The following is a 13,343-nucleotide window of genomic DNA, read 5'->3' as shown; positions in this document are numbered from 1 at the left end:
AAAGACAAGAAAATGAGCTTCAGCGTTCATCACAACTACTAATGAACTTGCCAGGGGGTCATCAATGAGTGACCTCTAATCTCTCTCCCTCACTTTGGGCTAGACACTCTGACTCTCTATGGCATTGCTCCCACTATTACTATTTTGCAAACATCTGAATGTCACCAACACAAGATACGTATAAACATTTTTATTTTATAAGTAACTGTCTAGAAGCTTTTTACCTAAGCCATCACAATCCCCAATGGAAGCCTTCCCACAAAGGCTACAAAGAATTTGTTGTTTCAAACAGTTGATGAATCAGAAGAGAGAAGTGAAAAAAGAAGGCAGTCTAGTTTAACTTGCTTTACACTGACTTTCTAATTTTGGTTAAAACAGTACCAGCTTAGCAACAGCTCTAGCCAATCAGGGAATAAACAGACAGGTACTGTAAAGCAATCAATTTAACTGATATTTTGAGAAGTGTGATCTCAGCTATGTTTTCCACCTATAGACTATGAAACAAGCCTACAAGATATTATTTCTTTTTAGCATAGCACATCCTGTTTTAAAAAGTATTACAGAAGTTTCATTACCATCCACTGACAGAGTTTAAATAACAGTCAAATACAAGAAATGCAGATGTGATTTTATATTACTTAGGAATTATAGGCTATATTTTTATGTATTTTTGGCTAAATTTTCAAAAATGTGCATGCCATAAGAACAACTAAGCTGAGTAATGTAAAACCAAAAACCACTGTTCAGACAGCCATGCATGGAGTTAGAGATGAATGCCACTTTGAAAGCAGGTTTCAGAGTAGCAGCCGTGTTAGTCTGTATTCGCAAAAAGAAAAGGAGGACTTGTGGCACCTTAGAGACTAACAAAAGCTTATGCTCAAATAAATTTGTTAGTCTCTAAGGTGCCACAAGTCCTCCTTTTCTTTTTACTTTGAAAACAGTTACAAGAATAAATGTACATAGACACATGGGATATTTGCACATCTGAAAAAAATCAGCAGTAGGCAGGGTTAGTATATAGCCAAACATTTGGAATATTTACTGAGAAAGCATGCAGGCATTTCAGGCATATCTGCAAATAAACGAAATACATACGTATTTATCAGGTTGATTTATACAACACAGGTAGAGCCCTATGTGGATACAAAAATTTGGATCCACATCTAATCCGTGATCTGCAAGGATAGTAAACAATACAACCACATCCGCAGATGCAGATCCCTGCAGGTATAAAGCAGATATCTGCGGATTTGCAGGCCCTAAACATAGGTTTCAACAGTAAGACATATCTTTTGAAACTAGCGTGCACAGATTCAGTACTGAAGACAGAGGAACACTGTAATTTCTGTTTGTATTGAAGCACTCTTTTTAAATTGAACAGGTTTGTCAAAGCTATTGATTTGACAAACTTTATTTGATCTCTGTTAGAAGCTAGACTAAGGATGGGTGACCTATTTCTTCTTAAGAATTTGAATCCTGTCCCTAAAATGAACCCAGTCTGATTTGCAGGCTATATCTTTGAAAACTCATGGCGATTGGGAGAGGTCCCGGACGACTGGAAAAAGGCTAATGTAGTGCCCATCTTTAAAAAAGGGAAGAAGGAGGATCCTGGGAACTACACCCCAGTCAGTCTCACCTCAGTCCCTGGAAAAATCATGGAGCAGGTCCTCAAGGAATCAATTCTGAAGCACTTAGAGGAGAGGAAAGTGATCAGGAACAGTCAGCATGGATTCACCAAGGGCAAGTCATGCCTGACTAATCTAATTGCCTTCCGTGATGAGATAACTGGCTCCGTGGAGGAGGCAAAAGCGTGTTATTCCTTGACTTTAGCAAAGCTTTTGACACGGTTTCCCACAGTATTCTTGCCAGCAAGTTAAAGAAGAATGGGCTGGATGAATGGACTATAAGGTGGATAGAAAGCTGGCTAGATTGTCAGGCTCAACGGGCAGTGATCGATGGCTCCATGTCTAGTTGGCAGCCGGTATCAAGTGAAATGCCCCAAGGTTCAGTCCTGGGGCCAGTTTTGTTCAATATCTTCATTAATGATCTGGAGGATGGTATGGATTTGCACCCTCAGAAAGTTTGCAGATGACCCTAAACTGGGAGGAGAGCTAGATACGCTGGAGGGTAGGGATAGGATACAGAGGGCCCTAGACAAATTAGAGGATTGAGCCAAAAGAAATCTGATGAGGTTCAACAAGGACAAGTGCAGAGTCCTGCATTTAGGAAGGAAGAATCCCATGCACTGCTACAGACTAGGGACCAAATGGCTACGCAGCAGTTCTGCAGAAAAGTAGCTAGGGGTTACAGTGGACGAGAAGCTGGATATGAGTCAACAGTGTGCCCTTGTTGTCAAGAAGGCCAGTGGCATTTTGGGATGTGTAAGTAGGGGCATTGCCAGCGGATCGAGGGACATGATCATTCCCATCTATTCGACATTGGTGAGGCCTCATCTGGAGTACTGTGTCCAGTTTTGGGCCCCACACTACAAGAAGGATGTGGAAAAATTGGAAAATATCCAGCAGAGGGCAACAAATAAGATTAGGGGACTGGAACACATGACTTATGAGGAGAGGCTGAGGGAACTGGGATTGTTTAGTCTGCGGAAGAGAAGAATGAGGGGGGATTTGATAGCTGCTTTCAACTACTTGAAAGGGGGTTCCAAAGAGGATGGATCTAGACGGTTCTCAGTGGTAGCAGATGACAGAATGAGGAGTAATGGTCTCAAGTTGCAGTGAGGAAGGTTTAGGTTGGATATTAGGAAAAACTTTTTCACTAGGAGGGTGGTGAAACACTGGAATGCGTTACCTAGGGAGGTGGTGGAATCTCCTTCCTTAGAAGTTTTTAAGGTCAGGCTTGACAAAGCCCTGGCTGGGATGATTTAGTTGGGGATTGGTCCTACTTTGAGCAGGGAGTTGGACTAGATTACCTCCTGAGGTCCCTTCCAACCCTGATATTCTATGATTTGATGCCAATTAAAATAATTTGTATAAGTGAATTCCAAAAATTCCAGAAGACTGGGACTTTTCAGCTTGGAAAAGAGATGACTAACGGGGGGATATGATAGAAGTCTATAAAATCATTAATGGTCTGGAGAAAAAATTAATAAGTAAATGTTATTTACTCCTTCACATAACAAAAGAACTAGGGGTCACCCACTAAAATTAATAAGCAGGTTTAAAACAAACAAAAGGAAGTACTTCTTCACATAACGAACAAACAACCTGTGGAACTCATTGCCAGGGGATGTTGTGAAGATCAAAACTATAACAGGGTTCAAAAGAGAAATAGATAAGTTCCTGGAGGATAGGTCCATCAATGGCTATAAGCCAAGATGGTCAGGGATGCAACTCCATACTCTGAGTGTCCCTAGCCTCTGTTTGCCAGATGGTGGAGTGGACGATAGGGGATTGGATCACTTGATGATGGCCTGTTCTGTTCATTCCCTCTGAAACACTTATCATTGGCCACTGCTGGAATACAGGATACTGGGCGAGATGGACGACTGGTCTGACCCAGTATGGCCGTTCTTATGTTCTTAAACGATATTTCTTTTCTTTAAGTTCCAGGAAGGGATGACAGAATACCATGAGTTCTTTCTTGTTCAATCTAATAGGCAGACGATAGGACACCTTTACATATGTAATTGTGCACTAGCACCAAATATGTACACGCATTTAGAAGAGCCAAAGCACAGTGTACATATACTCTTCATTAACTCTTAACTTTGAATTGGCTGACAATAATGGTGATGGACAAATATTTTTGTCCAGTTAAGTCTAAAAGTCTATCCCCTACATTGCACTTGCAGCAAAGGTTAGTATTTGTGTTTGCAGACCCCCAGTATTTTACAGAAATTTACATTAGAAACTAAAAAGAATAGCTATATTAGACTTCTGTGGTTAAAGACGACTGGTAATGCTAAACTTCATAAGCCATTTTTCTGAACCTCATGATGAAAAAATCCTCAAAAGTTCAGATTTATTAAGCAGAAAGGGAAAAGCCAAGTGGCTAAATAATCTTGACCTAAATATGTTTTATCAAGTGACCCAATAATTTTTTTTCAATCTGCAGTATGTGATGTGCTATCACCAGACATGAGACTAAGCCCAGTTTTTGGTTTGTTTGACATCTGTATCAGGCTCTGAGGGGAAAAATGTAGCAAGCCAAAAACGCAGATTCCACCACAAGGCTCTATTGTGTTCCCGGCTTTAAACTAAATTTGCTCTTCCTCTTCTAGTGTAAACGCTGACGGAGGGTGATGGTAATTTTGCCTGTCCTCCAAAGGGGTGAATCCCTCCTGCAATACTCAAAGTAGTACTCAAAGTGGTCTGAAAAAAGGGGATGGTCTATTATATTCTACAAAAATGAAAGCAACATAATATCTGCTTGTCTCCCATCAATTGCACCCCCTCCAGTCTCCACATCAGTTTTGCCAGCCTGAACCTCTGCTCTCCCTGCAGCTCCTTCACCCACATCTCTACCAGGGCTGGTGTAGAGGCTGCAGCAGGGTCCTCTCTCCCCATTCCTAGGCCAGGTGTTTCAATGAGAGAGAGGGGAGGAAAGAGAATCAGAGGAACAGTCCCATTGCTCAGAGGAGATGGGGGAATAGGAATGGTAGGATTTTTCTTCTCCCCCATCCCCTCCTGTGGGAATGATTTTGCCTCCGGGGCGGGGAGGGGAGAACTTTGCTGGTTCTTGCAGAAGCTCTGACTGACTACTTACACCCCAGAAGGCAGAAAGTGGGAAGCCGCCAATCACAAGGGGTTTCCCCCCCGCCCTGGACAGGGATAAAACGTGCACCTCTCAACAACACAGCTCAAGTTGTTGAAAATTTTATTTGCTGGGTCTTATGACCCCTTTTGACCACATTCACTTTAAGCACCTGATACAAAGTGGGGTAAATTTACTCTTCACTTTGCCAGCACTAAAAAATCTGATTTTCTGCTTTGTAAAGTATTCTCTGAAAGAAGATATGAGTGTGCTCCTTTGGGCTTGACAGTCTGCCCAGAGGGCAAACAAACAGCAGTCATGTCAAGCTGTGAGGGAACTTTTCCAAACACATTCAGGACACATCTTGAAGCGACACACCAGAAGTGAAAATTCAAGGACAAAACCAAAAATAATCAGTGACCCAAAATGAAAGTTACTGTTGCACTTAAAAATGTGCACCTTATTTCTGAACTTGTCCAATTTCCATTTCCAATCACTGGCTCTCATTATGCCTTTTCTGCTAAAGAGTTGCCTACTATCAGACAAGTCATTTCTTAACTTTCTCTTCAATAAACTAAATCGCTTGAGCTTCTCATTATAAGGCATGTTTTCCAGATCTCTAATCATTCTTGTAGCTCTTTTCTGAACCCATTCCAAATTTTCAGCATACTTATTGAAGAATGGACACAGTATTCCAGTAATAGTCTCGCCAATACCATATACAGATGTATACATATACACCTCCCTTATATTCATGCAAATACTCCAACAGTTGCATTCACCCTCTTAGCTACAGCTACCAACCATTATACCTGAACAACACGTAGGTATGTGACACCAGCTGGTGAGACAGTTTGGATCGTATCTTTGAGCACTACATATTCTAAGCCAGTCATGTGCCTAAAGCAGTAGTTCTCAAACAGTGAGGGTCCAGAGGCCCCTGAAGGGGGGCACAAGCAGATTTCAGGGGATAGGCCAAGCAGGGCCAGCATTACACTTGCTGAGGCCTAGGGCAGAAAGCTGAAGCGCCACCACCTAGGGCTGAAGCCCGGGCTCCAAGCCACATCACCCAGGGCAGAAGCCGAAGCCTGAGCAACTTATATTCACAGGGCCCCCTGTGGCATAGGCCCCGGGCAACTGCCCTGATTGCTACCCCCTAACGCTGGCCCTGGCTTTTATATGCAGAAAAACAGTTGTTGTGGCACAGGTGGGCAGTGGAGTTTTTATAGCATGCTGGGGGAGGCGGTCAGAAAGAAAAAGGTTGAGAACCCCTGGTCTAAAGTATATATTTAGACTCTTTCTATTACATCTCTTTAGAGAAAAAAGAATTATCATCACAATTTAAAAATTTGAAGTTATGCATGTTGTTAGCCAGGCATGTTATAAGCCATCATGCTGTAGGGAAAGGCTGACCCTCTGTGGCTGTTTAGATTAATCACCATGAAAATCCCCTTGAGATTTTTTCAGAACATTTGTCCCAGGAAGATCTTTTCTCTAAGCAAAAATTAATAATACAAGAGAGAATCAAGCACGAGTTATTTATCATACTGTATCTGTTATATTTCTAGAACTTTATATACACACTCACATATATATATATATATATATACACACACACACTCACACACACACACCACCCTCAGGAGAAAATCTTAAGAGTTCTTGGCTCTGTAATGACCAACCATCATAATCACTTATTACACTGGTATGCCGGGAGGGTGGGGGGAAGGGGTAACATAAATTTATGTTTTTGAAGGGTCTCTGTCACTATTGTATTAAAAAAGGGAGCTTAAACAAAAAGCCTAAAATGATCAAACATATGGATCAAGGAGAAAAAGTTATGTTAACCCAAAATAATTTTTAAAAATAGAGAATCCATATACATCTATTGAAACTCATCAGTGAAAAAAACAACAGCTGAAGACAAAGTAACAGAAAAAGATTTTTTTTATCAATATCTTGTAGGATTGAGATGTCTCAAAGCAGAGGAGATGCCAATAGTGGTCTCAGGGTATTGAATAGGCACTTTTATAAATTCAGCTGTGGCATTAGTAACCCTTATGAAAAACATAGGACTGCTTGTATTAATCTAGGAATACTATATATTTTATAAGGTTGTCTGTTGTAAGGAATAGGTACTGGGTAGCTATAATGAGAGATGAATGCATAGGTTGGTTCAGTTTAAGAGCAGGCGGTTAGAAAAATAGCCAGGAAGACCAGACAGTGGATGCAGGTAAGTCAGCTCCTGACAAATACATCAGGAGACAAGACAGGGAGGGACAGGGACATTGGACAGAGAGGGCCAGAGTTAGGGCTCTGATGTGGCACCAAGCAGTCTCTCTCTCAGATGCGTGGCTTGCTGGTTCTTGCTCACATGCTCAGGATCTAACAGATCACCATGTGTAAGGCTGGAAAGGAATTTCCCCCCAGGTCAGGTTGGCAGTGACCTTGGAGGGTTTTCACCCTCCTCTGCAGTGTGTGGGTGGGGGTCACTTGCCAGGATTATCCGAGTACCTCTTACTTAGAATCATAGGGTTGGAAGACCACAAGGGAAGACCACAACCCCCTGCCAAGATGTAGGACTTAATCATTTCCCTACCATTGTGGAACCATGGGCACTGGTCCACCTCAGTCCCTCCTGTTCTCTGTCTATGCGATATAATAATCTAGTCTCCTGAGCACTGTTATACTTTGGTCTAATTTTGGTTGCTGGGTTTAGTGTATGGCTGCTGGGTGATGTTGGTGGCCTGTGATATTCAGGAGGTCAGACTAGATGATCTGGCGGTCCCTTCTGTCCCTAAACTCTGATGCTATGACAGAGTATTTAACTGTAAAGATCCCACTTAGAGGCTCCAGCTAAGAGTTCCACAGTTGTCCTACCAAGGCTGGAACATAAAATCAAAAGGACACTAAACAGTTAAAAAGTGATTCTAGAGATCTGGGGTGGGGTAGTTGTCAGGGGTTGCTCAAGCAGAGCAGAGCAGAGGGAAACAAGACAGACCCTGCAGGAGGGTCTGACTAAGTTGGGCTACTTGGTTACCATTCAGGAGGTAGTAAGTGAAACAGGCTTATAACCAGCTTTGAGTGTTCAAACCCTCTCTCTGTTGCAGGGAGCTATGTTCCTACTGCTAAACTTAAGCAACACCTTGATTTGGAGAAGGCTGTCTGGTCACTTTGCATTAACGACTGGTCACATTCCCAAAGGAGAGACCTGTAGGGTCTGATCACAGTCAGCCCTGCTAAGTACTCACAGGACACTGTAGCCCAGGGATCTGCTCTAAGAGTGGGAGAATTGAGAGACTCTACTCCGAGAAAGGTGAAAGGAGGAGGCCTGGCATCTGGAGGGGTGCACTCAGAGAGAGCAGTCAGGGGTCCAGGGACAGATAGTCAGGTAACCGTGACAGTGCCTCTCTAGACCTGTGCAAATTTTTTTGGACGTATAGTTTGTTTACTAATAAATGCTGTTTTGGCCAACCTGAAACTATTCGTAAAGACGATCCAATAATTTCAACTGGGGGGAAAAAAGGGTGGGGTGGAGAATATGCAAGATCAAGATTAGTCTCTAATTATATTTACACACACACGTCATTGTATGGAAATCGTCACCTCATTTATATGCTTTCTTCCTGTTTTAAAAGAGGGCCTCCCTGCGGCTAATGACATCACCATCAGCGGCAAGCTCAGCAGGAGGAGAAAGCTATGCTTCACATAGCTGCAGCTCAAGAAGTACATGTGAGAGGTAGGGGAGCTTGAACGGAAGAACTGTGCTCAACTGCCTTTCCAAATAGCTCTGAAGAAAAGGTGAGAAACAGCCTCAAACACTATTCCAGTGACAGCTGGGAGCTTGGGGAAAGTACACATGGCACAACATTACGGGATATTGGATCCCAAGATAAGCATCCATGGCAGCCCATTGTGCATGACATTTGAGAGGTACAGAGCCAACAAAGGCTCTCCAACAAACTCTAAAAACAGCTGTGGAGAAGGCACCAAGGAGAACCAGGTCAGTTACGTGTCCAAAAATGGGACCGCTGAGCTCCCTTGCCCAGGCCTGAAGATCCATCTTGCCAACTCACACATATTTCCCTTCTTATGTGAGATGACAACACATGCAGTTATGTGAATCTTGGCAATTTAACTCTCCTAACAAACCCTCCCTATCTTCTCAGAGCAGTCAAGTGATAAGGACAAGCTGCTCAGCAGGCTCAATAACTGCGGTGTTTCCAGCTCTCACATTTTTAATCCCAAGTCATCATGACATTTGGCGTTTTTCTGAAAGTCACAGCTCCTTGAAAGTATTTGATTACTTGTTTGAGAATGACTCTCACCATTCTTTTTTATTTTTTAAAGTAAGTTTCTAGCTCTCATGGTTGCAGAGCAAAGCTTGACACCCCAACCCAGGTGTATACTAAAGCCCCAGAAACCAAGAGACAAAAAAAACCCAAAGAATATTTTTTTTTAAAAAAAATCTCACACGTTTAAGCCAATCTTTATGATTTTTTTGAGACCTGCCTCATTATTTTGAATACTTGGGACTGGCAATACTGTGATTGATCCATTGATACTCTCATTGCTCATCCTCCCAGACAGTTTTTGCTAGGTTGTGAGGTTTGTTTGTTTTTTAAACAGATAAAAGCTGATCTATAAATTCACTAACTCTCAGTATTATACATTGTAGTGATGCCAACTGCACTTCAAAAGCTTGCATGCATCCTCACAGTTCTAATGTTTAAAATACTATAAATATTAGAGAGGAAAGTGATCTGTTAGATCATTCAGGCCCCCTCTCTGCCAGCATCGGCCTTCAGTAACTTACTGTAACCCACACACCCCCTGGGTGTGGTGCTCTGTCCCCTCTAGTGGCACCAAGACCACTTACAGAGATTAATGAGTCTGTTACAGCCTTAGCTAAGGGCTATATGACTTTTAGCTCATGCAGTAGAGGATCATGTTTTTAGCTCCAGAGTTCCCAGGTTCGATCCCAATGACCGGGGTCTGTCGGCAATACACTAGTACAAATAGCTCTGGGTGTGTGCATAAGAATCCCTGTAAGGAGAAATCATTCTGAATACATACACAAAATCATCGCAACACAGTAATAAACGTGTTTTAATAAACAGTTAATTTGCTTACTAAGTGATACTTTGATAAAGAAGAGATGGTGCTTAACATGCAAAAATAAAGCTGATCTATGGGATGAGAACCATTTATTAAAAGTAGAACTATGACAGGTTAAAAATCTCAGCATTCTCAGGCAACAAACATTTTGTGCTTACTTAAGAACCAGTTATTTATTATAACATATAAAAAGGATACACTCATAATTCTAGCCAACCTTTCGGATATGAAAATTCCCAAATACTTTTATTTCTAGCTATCTGTTACAAATAATCTTGTGTTGCTTTGGTAGAAGGCACTATATATTTTTCAGGCATAACAAGAATCCATACTTGGGGGTAGGTTAAATTGTAATAAAAGACCGCCGGTATGGCTGCAGCTGGCTCGGGTCAGTTGATTCAGGCTTGAGGGGCTCTGACTGTGGTGCTAAAAATGTCAGTGTAGATGTTCAGGCTTGGGCTGAGGCCTGGTTCTGAAACCCTGGAAGGCAGGAGGGTCCCAGAGCCCAGGCTCCATCCCAAGCCGAAACATCTATGCTGCAATTTTTAGCCCCTCAGACCAATTGATGTGAGCCTAAGGTCCGAGACTCAGTGCCTCGGGGTTTTTTATTGCAGTATAGATGTACCCTTTGATAGCTTGTCTGGATATTTGATAAAAAGAAGTTGTAGCTTTTTCCACAATTGAAATGTGGGGTTTCTTAAAGTTAAGCAATTTTAAATATGGAAAAAATTTTGTTATTCAATAAACCACTTGCTTTTTAAAAAACATTACTACTACTTAAAACCTTGGAAAAAATATAAGTATTCAGAGGATAGCTTATATGTGTGCTAAGGATAGACAAATTAATCAACTGTCTGCCCTCTGTGCTGCCCTCTTAATCTAAATGATTCCGTTTCCTTAATATAGAAATGCTGTCAACTGTTTTAAATTATCATCTTGTAAATGTGCATGAAAGTAGGTCACTGAAAATGGGCTTACACACATACAATAACAGAGACACACAGGATTAAAATATAAAAAGCAGGAGATGAAAATACTGACCTGCTTCTTTTGGTGTTTGTTTAGAAGGGCTAAAAATAAAACATAACACCTGGAGCAGTCTGCCAGAGCTGCACAGCAGTCATTGTAGGATGAAAATTTGCTATAAAGGTACAAAAATAAAATATATATAAATTACAGCATTTTATTTCTTCTGCAAAATAAAAAAATATTAATTCTACTTTCGAGTCTCAAAGTAATCTTTTCCAACATACAGAATGAAATACTAGTACTTCTACTACAGATACAGGCAGCCAGTCACATAAGAGAATGACACTGAACTTCGATGAATATATAGTAACAACTATTGTGTATGTGTGACACAAACAATGAACAAAATTCTAGTTATTCCTGTGCCAGTACAATGAGGGACAGGAGAGGGCATGAGGAGCCTTCCTCAACACATGTGCCTAGCCCAGGCACGAATGCCAACACTAATAGTATTCCTTAAGCACTAAGCAGAGGCCTTTAGCCTCAAGACAGCATGGGATGCCAGGTAGAGACAAGAACAGGACCTCATTTCATCTGCATGCGTGCTTGTGCCCAATATAATTCCATCGGTGCTATTCTTTAACCAGCAGGGATGAGGAGTACCCTCCCAACACTCTTCAAGGCATTCTCTTCCTGCATCTGACCCAATGTTATAGCTCCTCAGGCTGCTATATCTCTGTACCCATCACCTTAACGATTCAAAGAGGAGCGAGGGCATACTTTGGCCTACAGTTATCACTGCTATATGGTTAACTGGCTAAGCCTTTACCTCCAGTTAACATTGTACCTGAAAATGTCTGCAGAATCAAGTAGGATTACAAGAGGTTATAATATTTATGGGCCAGACAAGTGAATAATCAAAACAGATTTGAAAACATGAATTCTATACAAAGAACCTAGCTAAATTTTATGTTACAGATTGGGAAAAGATAAACGGTAAGACTAATAATGTTAGAGGAAACAAAGAACAGCATTTAGTTCTATATTCTACGCTACTTATGCAATTTCCAGGTAGCTGGTTAATTTGGTTTTATAGCGGTTTAGTACCATCAGAGCATCCAGATAATAGGAGAGGAATCAGGGTCTGTAATTACCAAATTAAAGAAAATATCTGAAGAATTAAGATACTCTAAACAAGACAAATCTATTTCTGCATCTGTACGAGGGATGGGCAAACTATGGCCCACGGGCCGCATCTGGCCCTCCAGCCGTTTTAATCCAGCCCTCGAGCTCATGCTGGGGAGCGAGGTCTGGGGTTTGCCCCGCTCCGACGCTTGAGTCGGGGGCTGCTCTGCGTGACTCCTGGAAGCAGCGGCATGTCCCCCCACCGGCTTCTATGCTTAGGGGCAGCCAGGGGGCTCCGCTCCGCACACTGCCCCCACCCCAAGCACTGTCCCTGCAGCTCCCATTGGCCAGGAATTGAGGCCAATAGGAGCTGCAGGGGTGGCGCCTGCGGATGGGGCAGCATGCAGCAGAGCCGCCTGGCAGTGCCTTCGTGTAGGAGCTGGAGGGGGGACATGCCGCTGCTTCTGGGAGCCACTTCAGGTAAGCACTGCCTAAAGCCTGCACCCCTTAGCCGCCACCCCCCTGCCCCAGTCCTGATCCCCCTCACCCTCCGAACCCCTCAATCCCAGCCCGGAGAACCCTTCTGCACCCCAAACCCCTCATCCCCAGCCCCACCCCAGAGCGTGCACTCCCAGCCGGAGCCCTCATCCCCCCACACACCTACTCCACTCCCTCTACCCCAGCCCGGAGCCCCCTCTCGCACCGTGAACTCCTCTTTTCTGGCCCCACTCCAGAGCCCACAACCCCAGCCAGAGCCCTCTCCCCATCCCACACCCCAACCCCAATTTCATGAACATTCATTGCCCGCCATACAATTTCTATAGCCAGATGTGGCCCTCGGGCCAAAAAGTTTGCCCACCCCTGATCTATACTGAATCACAGATGTAATCTAGGAAATGCTCCTGTCTTCTCAGCCTTAGCAACTTGCCAGGCTACAAAGAGAACAACCTCTCCCTGGAAGAAGTAAATCTACAGAAAACATACCAAAACCCCAGAACTGACTCATCTTTGGAGACCAGATTACACAGACAGAGAAGAGCAAACTGATACAGAACTAAGTCCTGAGAAGTGTTTTGTGGTTTCCCTGCCCAGGAAGCCTATGGAAACCATCCTGCACAAACCATAAAGAACCAAGCTCTGCCTGTTTTAAAGGCTGAAAAGGAAACCAGGGCAGAACTTAGAAGCAGCTGCTCTCTGTGGCATGCTCCCTTTAGGACTTGGTGCCTTTGCCAGCTAGAAAGCAGAGGCTGGATAGTTGTTGGGGATAGGAGTGAGCATTTAAGCCAATGGAAACATTGCTTTTCAGTAAATCTTGCAGTCAACAGCAGCACAGAGGCAAAGGCAAACTTTTAATTCAAAACTAAACCCAGAATTACTCGTACCTACATCCTTTCCACTCCCTGAAAATTCCTCAACAC

General features: G+C 42.9%; 1 protein-coding gene across 9 annotated transcripts in view; it reads right to left on the bottom strand.

Moving 5' to 3' along the window:
- Nucleotides 1-13,343, bottom strand: part of ARMC2 (armadillo repeat containing 2) — a 135,694-nt gene that overhangs the window by 33,072 nt on the left and 89,279 nt on the right. For all 9 annotated transcript variants that reach the window (XM_073336949.1, XM_073336955.1, XM_073336952.1 and 6 more), the window contains one exon: nt 10,873-10,972. In XM_073336949.1, the coding sequence (XP_073193050.1) occupies nt 10,873-10,972 (100 nt within the window). The remainder of the gene's footprint in view (nt 1-10,872; nt 10,973-13,343) is intronic.

The sequence above is a fragment of the Lepidochelys kempii genome, chromosome 3 (assembly GCF_965140265.1).
Source record: "Lepidochelys kempii isolate rLepKem1 chromosome 3, rLepKem1.hap2, whole genome shotgun sequence".
Classification (NCBI taxonomy): Eukaryota; Metazoa; Chordata; order Testudines; family Cheloniidae; genus Lepidochelys; species Lepidochelys kempii.
Note: the sequence above shows the minus strand (reverse complement) of the source record. Positions and strands in the feature narration are given on the sequence as shown.